We start from the raw sequence: 17,091 nt of genomic DNA, 5'->3' as shown, positions 1-17,091 counted from the left end.
CCCAAGCAGCAAAAAAAAAAAGAAATTCAAACTGCCCAAAACTTTTGCTATTTCTTCTAAAATCTCATTGTAATGTTTTGGCTAGGCCTATTCAAAAATACAAAAGTGACAATGTTTCATCAATGTCTCAATTTCATTGAGGTTTACCTTATTATTATTTCTGCTACTTTATTAGTTTTTATTTGATCCACGTGCTGTATTATTTTGTGTTTTAAACCATTGTTTTGCCATGTTGAATTGCTGAAGTACCTGTGTGCATTTTATACTGAACGCGCTCATCGACGTCAAAAGAGCAGCTGCAAGATTTACCAAATGTATACAATTATCTCACTGTTATTGTGAGGATGGTACGGCTTACATTTGATTTGAAGATCTAGTATTATTGCAGCTGCTGTGCGCACTACGCAGCAAGAATCCCCATCCGGCTGAGTCAAATTACGCTTGAACGTATTTCCTCTTTTCCGTGCTTCGGGATATTACGTTTTCCATTTTCATTCGAAGCAAATTAATACTAGATTGTAATTAGACATGTATTATTTCATACCCCATATTTGTAGCTAGGTTGTTATTACAGGCACCCGTTCATTTTATATGCCCTGTTTATTTAATTGCGCTATAAGTTTTATTGTAATTCTTCTGCTGGAACTACAACTACCAAGATGCTCTGCGCTGAACGCGGGTGTGTAAACACAACTCTAGGAAACATGAAACGGTCGGGTGGCAGTGAGAGCGAGAAGAGAAGAAAGGTATTCATAGCGTTATTCTCCCTTAGCTCTGGCAAATACACAGTGGACTCGTTCTCTCAGAACTTTATGTTCCAAATGCGGTGATGCTTGGGTCATTTTGAAGGCTGGAAAGCTGCAGTTGTCAATGTAGCTACACATCAGCCTGCATGATTTCTGTCTTTATTGTGGTTTCCTCTTCATTCACCTACAATGGAGCATCGCTGTTATTAACAGCTTTATCGTTACAGATAGGCCTACACTGTTTTTGCTTTCAGTATTACAGTTTAGACATGGGAGTAGACTGTGCTACAATAAACTGATTGGATCGCCGTGAAGACTTGAATATTGATTTAGACACGTTGCATGTTAAAAGTCCCCTATATTTTAGATTTTCAATGTTTTCAAGTCAGACTCCCTCAAAATCAGAATAATCTTGCTCTATAATTGTATGGGGGGCGTGAGTGACTGCAGTGTGCTCTATCCTGTGAGTTGGAGGATAGCAGCTTCTGGCTGTGCAAGTGGTACAATTCTATTGCAGGTAATAATTATAGGCTCATCTCTGAAACGCAAAGGACTATGATGGCTGCTGGAATGTCCTGGGATGCTGTTCAAAACAATGAATAGTAACAGCATTGACTGGCGTTTGTGTAAAAATCTGATTGAGAATGAAATAGTTGATCAAAGTAAAGGTGACATTTTGGACATACCCAGGCTTTATAGTAGGTAGCAGACCCCACTGCCAAAGAGGCCTGCTGTGATTAGGGGTGGTGTGTTTGTGGATTGTGTAACTAGATGGAGAGAAATAGAGGAAAAGTAAAGGCTGTTCTGTTCTCCAGACCTCCTTAGCTACCCCTACTGCTGGGCCCATGCAGACTGCTCTGCTCAGGCTCATCCAGACCTCCCTAGCTACCCCTACTGCTGGGTCCATGCAGACTGCTCTGCTCAGGTTCATCCAGACCTCCTTAGCTACCCCTACTGCTGGGTCCATGCAGACTGCTCTGCTCAGGCTCATCCAGACCTCCTTAGCTACCCCTACTGCTGGGTCCATGCAGACTGCTCTGCTCAGGCTCATCCAGACCTCCTTAGCTACCCCTACTGCTGGGTCCATGCAGACTGCTCTGCTCAGGCTCATCCAGACCTCCCTAGCTATCCCTACTGCTGGGCCCATGCAGACTGCTCTGCTCAGGTTCATCCAGACCTCCTTAGCTACCCCTACTGCTGGGTCCATGCAGACTGCTCTGCTCAGGCTCATCCAGACCTCCCTAGCTACCCCTACTGCTGGGTCCATGCAGACTGCTCTGCTCAGGCTCATCCAGACCTCCCTAGCTACCCCTACTGCTGGGCCCATGCAGACTGCTCTGCTCAGGTTCATCCAGACCTCCTTAGCTACCCCTACTGCTGGGTCCATGCAGACTGCTCTGCTCAGGCTCATCCAGACCTCCTTAGCTACCCCTACTGCTGGGCCCATGCAGACTGCTCTGCTCAGGTTCATCCAGACCTCCTTAGCTGCTCCTACTGCTGGGCCCATGCAGACTGCTCTGCTCAGGTTCATCCAGACCTCCTTAGCTGCCCCTACTGCTGGGCCCATGCAGACTGCTCTGCTCAAGTTCATCCAGACCTGCATTCGAATACTATTCAAAATTGTTTCAAACACTTTATCTGTGATTGAGCTTGACTGGCTTACTGGACCAATATAATAGTCCTAACACTGCAAGCCCCACCCATCTGGCACTCTAGGCAGGCTAGAGCAATCACTAAAAGTGTTTGAACGATTTCAAATAGTATTTGAACCCAGGTCTGCTCTCTCCAAGTCAGTCAGTCCCAGCAGCTCCCAGCCTTTGCCGTGCCACAGTCTGCCATGGCACATGTGTTTGGATCATGTCTGACAGCACAGAAACTATGTAGGACGTGGTTCCTCCTGTTTATGAAGAGCTGAGAGAGCGGCCATGGTGACCAGATGAGAGCGAGAACGCTTTCCAGCTGGCCCCCAGGTGGGTGTAGGCAGCATAGAGCTGACACACACACTCCCAGAGAGAGCAGACTCAGACCTAGCTAATGGTTCTGCTTCCTCTTTTAGACAAATAATAAAAGGATGATTGAGGAATGAGGATGGGGTATTGTAATGGTAAAATGGCTGGAAGACCACAGAACAGACCCAAATTAGAAGAGCTGCATTAATCCCAGTGGCTTGTTATAGGGCTGGGACACAGTGCAGTGGTTCAGTTTATCATGATATGTAATATTTGGGGATATGACTGTAGTCTCATAAGTGAGTGTGTTTGTAGTTAGACTCAATCAGTGAGTTGTTTCCCCCTGTCATTTTGCTAGTTTAGTGAAGGCAAGCTATTTATCATGAAGGCCTACTGAACATAACTCCCAACCTGTTTTAAAAAGGCAGACTCTCAATTTAACCACATCCAATACAATGTGCAGGACAATAATGGCTTACCCATGTTTCTGAGAGCAGCACTGCCTCATGTTTGTCTGTCTCATCAACTAAAAAGCCGTAACTAATAGGCCTACTTGTAATATACTGTGATCAATAGCATGTTTATTCACTAATGCCAGCAGGTTATTGTAAAGGAAATTCATGGTTTGAAACGTCTATTATTTTAGAAATAAAGGTATATTAATTTTTATATACACGTCCTGCGTAAACTGAACATAAATGGAATTGATCCTCAACCTACGTCCTTGACGTTGTCTTTGACGATCATATGTGATGACGTGTATCACGTGTTGATGGAAAATAGAAAAGAGAAAAAGTGGAAATATATTTCAGGGGAATGTCAGGCTAAGTAATGACCACATAGGGTCACCAGATGTGCTGAGGTCCTGGCTGAGCCCAGAACATCGCTCAGATCAGCCTCATTGGTTCCCTCTGGTTGTGGCAGCTAGTGTAAGCTGTCTAGGGTATTTCATTCCTCAACACTCATTAAAATGTTTTGTGTTTCCCTTGGAAATTCTGTTAAATGAACAACTAGAGAGGTAAAAGCTGATTATGTGTCCACACATCCAGACATGGTTAATCAACCCCCCCCACAAAATGTTACCCAGTGAATTAGTGTTAAGGTAACGATTTATGGCGACTAATGCCGGGTGTGCTGTCATGTCGGCTCTGGTTGTTTTAGCAAGAGGGGGTGTCACATTGAGCACATTCAGCACCTTTCCCCTGCCCCGGCGCTAACACACTGCTAGTTCTATTAATGAGCCAATAATGGAGAAATAGTGTTGGGAGCTGACATAAAACACACTTAGGAATACATAGGAGCCGGGCAGATGGAGAGATAGATTTACTTCCGGGCCTGGGGAAGGAGGGAGAGAGGAAGAGAGGGAGAGGATATTTCTCCACTCCTCACTGCATGGCTCTCCCTCCCTGACTCAGACCCCCTCCAGCACGACCCGGTCCGTCCGGCTGAAAAAAGGTTCCCTGGTAAAATAGGTCTTTTGCTGTGGCTGATAATAGTACCATTACACTAATGGAGAGATCTGATGAAGGCACAGCCAGACATAAGGCCTGCTTTATTACCAGAGGGGGCCATTTCCTCCCTGCATTCCTAATGGCCTGAGTGTATCACCCTGTATTGATCAGGCCATCATGCTGCTAATCCAACACAGAATTACTTATCGCTGTTGAGGTGTCGATCCGGCTCCTGACTCGGCCCCCTGGAGCCCCCCGGCCCTCGGCCTCTTGTGACTGCATGGGGACCGGCACTAACCCACCGTGGAGGCTGTTTATCCAGCTGTTGATTTAGGGCCGAGCAGGGATGATGACCGGGAGGTCTTCATTGGTTGGAGGGCTGGCCAGCTCAATCTGGGTGGGGGCTGCTTTGTTGAGTGAGATGGTGAGAAAGAGGAGGGTCTGATTACGGAGAGGAGGGAAATTAAGTCAACAGCTTTGCTCTCATTTAATTAAGGAGCAGGGAATGATCTGGTTCCTCCCTCTTTATGGCCCTGTTGGTCACTGTAGAGCAGTGACGGGAAAGCTGAGTGATGAGCCTGCTTGGTGTTGTCCTGGGTAATTGAGCTGTGCTGTAAATAAGAGCAGGCAGCTCCATCCAGATCCTCTATCTAGTGTCATCAGCACCACTGTCTCTTCACCATGAGGGAGACAGAGCTGGAGCCCAGTACTGCTGCTCCTGATGATGATGATGATGGTCTGGCCTGATTACAGACTCATGTCCCCTCTTTCATACATCTTAACCACTGACAGCTAGGGCCTTCGTGCTTGAGGTGGCTGGAGATGAAATGCAGAGGATTTGTTTCAACAATATCCTCTCCAGCCCAGTGATACAGTCAAAACAGAGCTAGGCTACATGTAGAATTGAAACAATATGTGTGTTATTGACTATGAGTATGATTGAGAATGCTGCTGATCTATGCTATTACCATTACAAATGGAAAGGAGGTCAGGTAGCACAGAACGACCTGCTCAAGGCTTGTGACCTGTCATATCCTTGTTGCCCCTCAGTAACTTAGGCCCTTCTTAACCATTAGACTCCTCAGGCAATGGAAGGTATGGCATTTCCATGTCAGCATATCGCCTCTGCCCTCCCCAACCGGGCGTCACCTCTGGCCTCAGCTAATCAAAGAGTTTACCTTCAGGGGAGCATTTATCCACTCTTCATTAGGGACCATTCCTGTAGCCATAAAGATGTATTTATGTATCTGCTGTCGCACAGGGCCGGCTAGGGAAACTAGGTATCGATCGGGATATTTACTCATTTATTTCTGCTTGGGCCATCAATATTGTGCAAACATCTGTCCATGCAAGTGGGCTTGACCTCAGCCCCAGACTCTGTTTTTAGTCCCATTGGAGTTCAATGATATACTATTCTGAAAAGTAAATCAATGAATGAATATGAAGTTTTGTGTGTAATGTAGTGCCTGTGCGGTGGGGTGGCAGTGGGCCCAGGGCCCCGGGTAGTTCATTGATCCGATATGAGAACGACGAGGAGGGTTGATTAGTCTGTGGCTATAAGCCCCCCTCTACCTCTTTATACCTTGTCTTAGTTATTGGGGCTTAGCCTGGATATATCTGGACTGTGTTTGTGTTGTTTACAGATCAGCTTGGTAAACCCAACCCAACACTACAGCCTTTAAGCCACATGCCTGGCAGTGGCAATGTGTCAGTGATGGAAGAAGGACTTGGGTTGCTATTGTTTTTTCCATTGTTTTTGCCAGCTACAGGGTTTCTTTGATCTCTTGGCAACAAAGAGCAAATTTATAGCACATTTTTATTTGCAGTAATGGCACTGACATGGAACCAGCTATCGTACCCGTTTCTGGGAGTTAGATACACTACTAACTGTTTATATCTGAAATATGGGTTCTCAGTAAGTAGTCCTACATCCCTGTCAACAGCTACACAGTGGTGCAGTATATAATATGGCTCTTCATGTGTAGTGATCTAGATGTGTGTCTGCATTCAGATCTCTTCTCTTATCCTGACCCCCTTTTATAGTGGTCTGCTTTAAATGTAGGACAATTTAAAGGTTCATGATGTCTACATTTGGTTTGCATCTGGGAGGATATCAACTTTTACAGCCCGGCCTGGCTGCTCTCTCTGTGGTGTCTCAGGTCCCATGTCTACAGCCGCCCCTAGCTGCCAGGGCCCACGGACATGTATGTGTTTAAGAGCATCTGTGATCCTACTAAACATCCAGAGGGAAAAACCAGCTATCCATTTATAAAAAATATTAAAAACCATTTATCCCAAATGCCCCCCTGTTCCCTATATAGTGCACTACGTTTGACCAGGGCCCTGATATCAAGTAATGTGCAATGTACAGAATAGGGTGCCATTTTGGATGCACTCTGGGATATAGCCTAGGTTCCTCTCCTGATGTTAGCCATCACAGCAGCCATATGATAGATGACACTTCACACAGCATGTCCATCCACACGGTTTGGCTAAAGGGCTTGGGGTTTTAGTGTATGTTGAAAACACTAAGGATGAACATATTACAGGGGATGCTATGTTCAACTCATCCGGCAGATGAACAAAGATTTAGTGTCTTCTACAGAGTAACTTTATTCATACTTTATTACTATTGACAAATGGTCCATTTATTCAGGATTTTCTTTGAAGTAATACCTAACTGGATTGTCACCAGAAATCGGCCTAGTTGCTCAGTTTCAGAAGTCAAATTTACCACCAGTCCCAGGTTTTGTTCTGAGCAGGCTGTTCGCTGGTTAGCTGTGGGCGACCCTCTCCGTTGACTGATCCCATGTCATCATCAGCTCTACCTAGCAGTTCATATTAGCAGTGGCATATTATTGCTGATGTCTTCGTATTTTCCCAAACGAGCTGCTGTGACAATGGATCATCTCAGCTGTCAGAGTCAATGAGTTTACGTTCAGTGTGACCCAGAGTTCATCAGTCACACAGAGCCCTATCACCATATATACATGGAGTAATCAATCTGATCAATAGATGGTGTGTGTGGCTGTGGTGGGGCCGTACTAAATAAACATGGGAATGACCCGCTCACCTCAGACAGAGGCCACTCAGGGCAGTTCATTAGCCACTCAAGGCTTCAATCTAGGGAGGTCATTATTTTCATTTGAATCTGTACGTATGTATGGAGGGGGGGGGGGACACACACTGTGGAGAGAGACAGAGACTAACGATGAGAGAGGGAGAGGACGAGAAGACTGTTGCAGCAGTCCTCTAATTTAATCTAATTTTCCTAATGCCATCTGTCACAAGGACAGTGACTAGACAACACTTGAGGTGCAGTCTCTTCTTTCAAGGCTGAGTTCATCATGTAGGTTAACTTTCTTTTGCTCTTGGTCCTATAGCAGTAAAGCTAGCCTACCTATTGTAGTTCTCAGAAGGCCTGCTCTCCCTATGAATCCACCTGCTCCATTTATATTACAGGGCTGGTGGTGTTGCTGTTTATTTGAGAATTTATTTTCCTTTGTAATGACTCACCTTTCCAATAAAGCTGAGCTACCTAGCAGTTAGCTAACGTTAGACTTGGCCAACATCTGCTTCTGATGACTGCTCCAATAGCCTCCATTCACAAAAACTGCAGGAGGCCACTTTCATAAGGCCCTGTAAATTGTAACTGTTAATTTGTACATCATAAGATATTTTCCATAAACGTGTGTAATGAAAATACCTGGCATGTAGTACTGTAGTACACTGCCCAGGGGAGACTGAGGAGGGAGACTGAGGAGGGAGACTGAGGAGGGAGACTGAGGAGGGAGACTGAGGAGGGAGACTGAGGAGGGAGACTGAGGAGGGAGACTGAGGAGGGAGACTGAGGAGGGAGACTGAGGAGGGAGAGGGAAGGTAGTGCCCCCCTGCCCCTATCACTGGAGCCTAATGTAACCTAGCCAGCTGGAGTGCCTTGCCTTGCCTCTACCTTCCCTTACCCACCAACCACCATTCATAAAATATCTTTCTCTACCTGACGTCAGATATTAAGGGCTTATTTCATTTTAAAATAAGCCAAGACCATTTGATGGATCATTTCTTTGGATATTCCATGATACCTGTTGATGCCAGCCAGGTAGCCTCTTCATCTTTCAGTGATTCTCTCTCAGCCTGTGTTTTTGTTCATGAGCCCAGCTAACTTTAGTCATGCATATGCTATGTTAGAGAAGGGGTCAACAGTTTGATTGGCATGCTGTCAGGCAGGCGTTGCCTTCTGTGGTGTAGTGCCGCCACTCTGTTTTAGAGGGTCTGAGTTATGTGTGTGTACTGTGTGTGTACTGTGTGTGTTCTGTGTGGGGTAGTGATGGTAATAGGGGTGTGGAGGAGGGGTGTTGTCAGGACTCGGAGAGCATTCCTTCTTTGCATGTTCTCCACGAGACAGGTGCTCCTCAGCGTGCGCTGGTGCATGACAGTTGCCTTTCATTGCTGTCTTCTCTGCGCTTAACCTCTGACCAGAATCCCCCTCCATCTTCTCTCCGCCCCCCACGCTCACTCTAACGTGCAGCGTTCTTGGCCCATTCTGAGTGACAGACTTTGGTGCGAGCGGATGGCGAGGAGGTGCCGTGTGTGTGTGTGTGTGTGTGTGTGTGCGTGTGCGTGCGTGCGTGCGTGGTACTTGTCATAAGTCCACCACTGTCAGGCCCCAACACTGCCTAGCTGCCTGCCTGCCTCTCCATCCAGGTACCATCCCATCACCAACCAGCCAGACCTCAACCTTTTGTTCAACAGTCCATAATTCTTCCCACCGGTGCTGTCAACCACATGATCATACGTGCATAAAGAAGAGAGCCCCTGACGGCATCTCACCCCCTCTCCTCTCTTCTTCTCCTCTCTTCCCATCATAATATAGGCAGATTTCCCTTCCTCTCCTGTTCCTGTCTCTGTGTATTCAGATGAGGCTGACTGGGGGCAGCAGGTCAGATCCACTTGCCTGGGTAAGGGCCTGAAGTCAGGGTTGTCTCCTGTGAGATGGAGAGAGAGGGAGGTGGGAGGAGAGGGAGGTGGAGGGAGAGAGGTTGTGTCAGTGCTGTTTTGGGCTGTGTGTGTGTTTATCAAGGTAGCTAGGGGTGTGTTGTGTGTGTTTAGTTGTCAGCCCTAGTGTCATGCGTGCCCTGGCCCTGTAATGTCGAGGGCAGCCACTGTCATTTGTCTCAGGACTGCTGAAGTGGAGGAGTCACACAGGCATACAGCCTGAACACTGAGGCTCAGCAGTGGCTGAGATGCCATCTATTAGCCTTGTATTCTGCCACAATAGTCTTACCATTTTATTTGTGGTTTGATCAGTTATATTTCTGTTTGGTTTTGATAATCTGTGGAGTTTTTGGTTCGATTAAACTGATGAGCTACAGAAGAGGACTAATCTAAGTTTTCTCTTTGTGTTCTCCCCATATGCTCTCAAAGCAAGCTTCAGCTAAATAACTCTTGTTCCTATCGCAATAAACAACTGTTTCTACAAGTTTACGTGCTTGTGTGCGTGTGTGTGTGTGTGTGTGTGTGTGTGTGTGTTTGGCCTACTTGTGTGAGTGACAGTGGCACGCATTTCGTATGTAAAAATAGTGATATAGAGCTTTGCAAAGTTGTTGTTTCCAGGATCACCAGTAAAGCACATCATATGACTGGGAGTGTTATCCACCAACACACACACAGAGAGAGAGAGGCTCATTGTGATGTGAGTGGACCTTCTTAAACACATTGTCATATAGAACGGTAGGGATGGACTGGGATGTAAATGCAGTGACAGTCTAGTGTCATGCCTGACTGACGCCGCGTGTGGATTGTATTAATCTAAGTGACTGATTCTCCAGCATGCGACCGCTACCCTGTCCCTAACTCCTCAGGAACAGACAGCCTCTGTCGAGTTATCGCTATTTGTAAGTCCTTCCACTGCACTGGGATGACAATAGGGATTAGTGCCAAGGTTCTTTAAACTGATTTTTGGGGGGGAGAGGGGGAAAGCTTTCTTATCAGCGGCTACAGGATGCTGCTGCAACCACTTTTCCTTGACTGTCAATTAAAGAAGGGATCATTCACTTCAAGGGTATAAATGTTCTAACACTGGTATTAGGATGGGAAGCTAAGTCTCTGACAGATGTTCTAACTTTAATTCTCTGCTTGTTTTTGTGTCCTTTAATTAATTTATGTATCGTTCTATTCAGAGGTTTTAGATTTTTTTTCTATTTGTGGTAATCTCCGTTGCCATGGTAGTTGCAAAGACGGATTCCGGCTTGTCACTCTGCAGTGTTCTTAGGAGGTTCAATCGGCTAATGTATTCAATATCAACATAAATAAAAGGTAAGCAGTATCTAATGGAGCGTGTGTTCCTATACCAACTCCACTGCCTGCTGTCTTCTCTTCTCTCATTCTGGAGGGGAGGAGGGGAGGTGTCTGTCTCTGATTTGGTGCTTTTAAAGAAAAAGACCCACTATTGAAAGTGTTTGCAGAAACCAAAAAGGGGTGCAGCTTGTAGGCAAACAACAGAAACTAGTTTACTACTTGAGTGTTTAGCTGGAGTAGTTGTTCTAGTGATCAGCTGTGTTAGTGTGTATAGTGCTGACGGTGGTGAAGAGAAGTGAAGTCCCTGTGTTGTATAGCAGAGACCTGGAGCTGTCTGTCACCAGGGGACTCCTCACTATGGGCAGCCGGAGAGAGATGGAGAATGCTGCTAATGGGCAAACTCTCCTCCGTCTCCCCCCCCCCTCTCCCTCTGACAGCTCCTTCCTTTTGTTCTCCCCGCTCCTTCCCTCTGCCCCCCCCCCCTCTCGCTCTCTGCCGGGGATTTGTGACAAGTTTTAGCAGACTGATCAAACGCGGCGGTGACACCTGATTAGGATATAGAGCATGTTTACAGTAGCGCGTGCCGAGCGAGGACCCCCAGACAACAAGGGAGACTGACTTCAACCCTAACTAATTAAATCTCCACCTGGGATCCCATCTGTGACAGCCAGCGATGTAGCCATGCCTCCACTGACTGACTGGAGACTCATGGTTGTTGTATTTATTCATGTCATTCCATACTTCACTGTGACATTTATGGAGACGGACTGCACTGAATTTTATGGTGTGTGTGTGTGTGTGTGTGTGTGTGTGAGAGAGATGTTGTGCTGGTTTATGTCACCATCATAGTGGTTTTGGTGATGACTCTAGCAGTTTCTCCTACATCTCTAGGTGGCAGTGTTGAGCAGTGGTTAGAGAGGTGGACGTCTGTCTGACCTCACACTAGATAGAACAAAACTCTGATTGTGTCCCAAATGGCACCCTATAGCGCAGTACTTTTGACCAGGGACCACAGAGCTCTGGTCAGAGGTAGTGCACTACTTAGGAAGTCGGGGGTTCCGTTTGGTGTGTTGTTTTGGTTGGTTAGAGTAAATATACTGGACTCCGTTCCCTGGCTGTTTCACTTTAGTGATTAGTGGTTGGAATGGGTGTTATCTTTTGTAAGTTGTTGTAGTCAGACCCTGTTTAGGGATTGCTGAGTATATTGTGAACACATTGCAAAAAAAGTAAATGTTGTGTGTGTATCTAAATCAGTGTTAGTGTAAAGGCCATATCCAGATGGTGAGGGGTACATCAGTCACCTAGTAGCAGCAGAGACGGGCCTGTAATTTGTGCCTTTCTCTCCCCCTTCCCCTCTCTCTCCCACTCCTCTCTCCCCCACCCCTCTCTCTCCCACTCCTCTCTCCCCCAACCCCTCTCTCTCCCACTCCTCTCTCCCCCTTCCCCTCTCTCTCCCACTCCTCTCTCCCCCACCCCTCTCTCTCCCACTCCTCTCTCCCCCAACCCTCTCTCTCCCACTCCTCTCTCCCCTACCCCTCTCTCCCCTCTGCCCCAACCTCTCTCCCCCATCCCTCTCTCTCCCCCACCCACTTGGACCTGACTGGACTGCTGGTCATGCTGTATTACATAGGTTAGATGAAGTAATTATTTCTAGGCCAGTGACTACAAGCCAGATTAATAGTTTTTGAAGCGGCCATAATGGAGGTCTGACCCTGGGGGACATCAGCATTATTTCAGGCTCACCTCCACTCTCACCTCCACTCTCATCTCTCTCACCTCTGGGCACGGGGAGGGCTGTGATTTCTAGCTTCACTAATGATGGGAGGGGATGGCCCATAGCTACTAAACACAGTCATAGACACACATCTGTTTCTCCATCACAACAAACACAGCGTAGCAGCCAGGACCAACAGCAGGGCTAGAAACAATGACCATACTACTGGTGATTGAATTAATTTGTAATCTTTGTAATCTAACCTAAAATCATAACAGTTGCAAATTGACTTGCACGTTCTTACAAAGTAGGTTAGTGGTATTGGGTCCCTAGTCTAATTTTTGGCATTGGTGGCAGTAGATCTTTCTTAGCGTTGACCGTGTTGGACTGTGCCATAGGTAGCTAGGCCTGTGACAGGGCTGTCTCAGTCCAGATGGGTCCTCCTCTCTGGGCTGTTTTCTGGGGCAGACCCCCTCTCCTCTGGAGCCTGGAGGACCGTCACTTGACTGGACGAGCCACATGGTTTTCACTAGGTGGCACTTGGACATCACCATATGGGATGCTCGCTCGCCTCCCTCCCTCCCTCCCTCCCCTCTGTGCTAAGTACACTTCAGATGTCAAGAGTGTTTTATTTGGATTGCAGGAGGCCAGTGTGTAATGTATTCACCTCCATCTTTGCCAGATGTTAAATGCCCCAGAACATGATCTCCTCAGGCTCCGCCCTGTTAACCTCTCTGATTGGCTCTAATAATTAGCAGGAGTGTGAACAGTAACCACGGCGATATCCCCCTCTTCCCTCAGACCAGTGTGGGTGGAGGTGATGGGGGAAGTTGGGAACAGCCAACATCTTCTAGTACGTGACTGAGTCCCATTTTACTTTCTGTCTCAGACTAGGCTAAATGAGTTGGGTCTGACCCACACTGGCATGAGCTCATCAGCACCATTCACCTGGAGCTCATCAGTACCAACCATTCACCTGGAGCACATCAGCACCAACCATTCACCTGGAGCTCATCAGCACCAACCATTCACCTGGAGCTCATCAGTACCAACCATTCACCTGCAGCTCACCAGTACCAACCATTCACCTGGAGCTCATCAGCACCAACCATTCACCTGGAGCTCATCAGTACCAACCATTCACCTGGAGCTCATCAGTACCAACCATTCCCCTGGAGCTCATCAGTACCAACCATTCACCTGGAGCTCATCAGCACCAACCATTCCCCTGGAGCTCATCAGCACCAACCATTCCCCTGGAGCTCATCAGTACCAACCATTCCCCTGGAGCTCATCAGTACCAACCATTCCCCTGGAGCTCATCAGTACCAACCATTCCCCTGGAGCTCATCAGTACCAACCATTCCCCTGGAGCTCATCAGCACCAACCATTCCCCTGGAGCTCATCAGTACCAACCATTCACCTGGAGCTCATCAGTACCAACCATTCACATGGAGCTCACCAGTACCAACCATTCCCCTGGAGCTCATCAGTACCAACCATTCCCCTGGAGCTCATCAGCACCAACCATTCCCCTGGAGCTCATCAGTACCAACCATTCACCTGGAGCTCATCAGTACCAACCATTCACCTGGAGCTCATCAGCACCAACCATTCACCTGGAGCTCATCAGTACCAACCATTCCCTGGAGCTCATCAGTACCAACCATTCCCCTGGAGCTCATCAGTACCAACCATTCCCCTGGAGCTCATCAGCACCAACCATTCCCCTGGAGCTCATCAGTACCAACCATTCCCCTTGAGCTCATCAGTACCAACCATTCCCCTGGAGCTCATCAGTACCAACCATTCACCTGGAGCTCATCAGTACCAACCATTCACCTGGAGCTCATCAGTACCAACCATTCCCCTGGAGCTCATCAGTACCAACCATTCACCTGGAGCTCATCAGTACCAACCATTCCCCTGGAGCTCATCAGTACCAACCATTCACCTGGAGCTCATCAGTACCAACCATTCCCCTGGAGCTCATCAGTACCAACCATACCCCTGGAGCTCATCAGTACCAACCATTCACCTGGAGCTCATCAGTACCAACCATTCACCTGGAGCTCATCAGTACCAACCATTCCCCTGGAGCTCACCAGTACCAACCATTCCCCTGGAGCTCATCAGTACCAACCATTCACATGGAGCTCATCAGCACCAACCATTCATTCACCTGCTCATCAGTACCAACCATTCCCCTGGAGCTTATCAGTACCAACCATTCCCCTGGAGCTCATCAGTTCCCCTGGACTCACCAGTACCAACCATTCCCCTGGAGCTCATCAGCACCAACCATTCCCCTGGAGCTCATCAGCACCAACCATTCCTCTGGAGCTCATCAGTACCAACCATTCCCCTGGAGCTTATCAGTACCAACCATTCACCTGGAGCTCATCAGCACCAACCATTCCCCTGGAGCTCATCAGTACCAACCATTCCCCTGGAGCTCATCAGTACCAACCATTCCCTGGAGCTCACCAGTACCAACCATTCCCCTGGAGCTCATCAGTACCAACCATTCCCCTGGAGCTCACCAGTACCAACCATTCCCCTGGAGCTCACCAGCACCAACCATTCCCCTGGAGCTCATCAGTACCAACCATTCCCCTGGAGCTCACCAGTACCAGGAGCTCATCAGCACCAACCATTCCCCTGGAGCTCATCAGTACCAACCATTCCCCTGGAGCTCACCAGTACCATTCCCCTGGAGCTCATCAGCACCAACCATTCCCCTGGAGCTCATCAGCACCAACCATTCCCCTGGAGCTCATCAGTACCAACCATTCCCCTGGAGCTTATCAGTACTTCCCCTGGAGCTCATCAGCACCAACCATTCCCCTGGAGCTCATCAGTACCAACCATTCCCCTGGAGCTCATCAGTACCAACCATTCCCCTGGAGCTCATCAGTACCAACCATTCCCCTTGAGCTCATCAGTACCAACCATTCACCTGGAGCTCATCAGTACCAGCCATTCACCTGGATTCAGTACCAACCATTCCCTGGAGCTCACCAGTACCAACCATTCCCCTGGAGCTCACCAGTACCAACCATTCCCCTGGGCTCACCAGCCAACCATTCCCCTGGAGCTCACCAGTACCATTCCCCTGGAGCTCATCAGTACCAACCATTCCCTTGGAGCCACCAGGGAGCTCATCAGTACCAACCATTCCCTGGAGCTCACCAGTTTCCCCTGGAGCTCACCAGTACCAACCATTCCCCTGGAGCTCATCAGTACCAACCATTCCCCTGGAGCTCACCAGTACCAACCATTCCCCTGGAGCTCACCAGTCCAGTACCAACCATTCCCCTGGAGCTCACCAGTACCAACCATTCCCCTGGAGCTCACCAGTACCAACCATTCCCTGGAGCTCACCAGTACCAACCATTCCCCTGGAGCTCACCAGTACCAACCATTCCCCTGGAGCTCACCAGTACCAGCTCACCACCAACCATTCCCCTGGAGCTCACCAGTACCAACCATTCCCTGGAGATCATCAGTACCAACCATTCCCCTGGAGCTCATTCTCCTGGAGCTCACAGCACCAACCATTCCCCTGGAGCTCATCAGTACCAACCATTCACCTCATCAGCACCAACCATTCACCTGGAGCTCATCCCCTGGAGCTCATCAGTACCAACCATTCCCCTGGACCATTCCCCTGGAGCTTCATCAGTACCAACCATTCCCCTGGAGCTCATCAGCACCAACCATTCCCCTGGAGCTCATCAGCAACCAACCATTCCTCTGGAGCTCATCAGCTCACCAACCATTCCCCTGGAGCTCATCAGTACCAACCATTCCCCTGAGCTCAGCCAATCAGGAGCTCATCAGTACCAACCATTCACCTGGAGCTCATCAGTACCAACCATTCCCTGGAGCTCATCAGTACCAACCATTCCCCTGGAGCTCATCAGCTCACCAGTACCAACCATTCCCCTGGAGCTCATCAGTACCAACCATTACCAACCATTCCCCTGGAGCTCATCAGTACCAACCATTCCCTGGAGCTCACCAGTACCAACCATTCCCCTGGAGCTCACCAGTACCAACCATTCCCCTGGAGCTCACCAGTACCAACCATTCCCCTGGAGCTCACAGCACCAACCATACCCCTGGAGCTCACCAGTACCATTCCCCTGGAGCTCACCAGTACTCAGCTCACCAGTACCAACCATTCCCCTGGAGCTCACCAGTACCAACCATTCCCTGGAGCTCACCAGTACCAACCATTCCCCTGGAGCTCACCAGTACCAACCAGGAGCTACCAACCATTCCCTGGAGCTCACCAGTACCAACCATTCCCTGGAGCTCACCAGTACCAACCATTCCCCTGGAGCTCACCAGTACCAACCATTCCCCTGGAGCTCATCAGTAATATTCAGTACCACCACCACTGCTTTCTTTTCTACTGGCTTCATATTAACCCTCCAGAACACTTAAAGCCATGCATGCAGTAGGCTGTTCCCCCAGGGTTTGGAAACGTCCGGTCTGTTAATCTGTCACCATCCAGGCTACTAGGAAGAGTGTAAAGAGGATTAAGACGTTCAATTCCTGGTAGAATATTATCCTTGGTTCACAATGAGTGAAGGAAGGAAAATAAATGAACAGTGAATAGGAATGGATGGGATGTCTTGAGAAGAAAACTACAATACATTCCCAAATAATATCTCTCCGGTAATTCAATAGCAATCTGAGTCTTAATCGTAAAGTTGAGACACATAGGTTAGATTTGTTTTGTTGTAGTTATTCAGTAACAACACTGAATCACTTCCTAAGAAGTGTTCTTGTCTGTCCCTTTAGTTTCAGATATTAGTAACATTCTGTTCCAGTACATAGTGGTTAGTAAAGGAAATAGAAAGGAAACATGCTTGTTTTTCACTAAATGGATTCTAGCTAATACAATGCCATTTCAGATGTCACA

At 48.0% G+C, this 17,091-nt stretch overlaps 1 protein-coding gene across 1 annotated transcript in view; it reads left to right on the top strand.

The window, feature by feature from the left end:
• Positions 1-481: 481 nt before the first annotated feature.
• The window catches only part of LOC127926328 (alpha-ketoglutarate-dependent dioxygenase FTO-like), a gene marked incomplete at its 3' end in the record, with an annotated part of 31,099 nt that continues 14,489 nt past the window's right edge, over positions 482-17,091 (top strand). The window contains exon 1 of the mRNA XM_052511760.1: positions 482-746. Within this exon, the coding sequence (XP_052367720.1) occupies positions 660-746 (87 nt within the window). The remainder of the gene's footprint in view (positions 747-17,091) is intronic.

Source organism: Oncorhynchus keta, unplaced genomic scaffold (genome assembly GCF_023373465.1).
Source record: "Oncorhynchus keta strain PuntledgeMale-10-30-2019 unplaced genomic scaffold, Oket_V2 Un_contig_7444_pilon_pilon, whole genome shotgun sequence".
Taxonomy (NCBI): Eukaryota; Metazoa; Chordata; class Actinopteri; order Salmoniformes; family Salmonidae; genus Oncorhynchus; species Oncorhynchus keta.
Note: the sequence above shows the minus strand (reverse complement) of the source record. Positions and strands in the feature narration are given on the sequence as shown.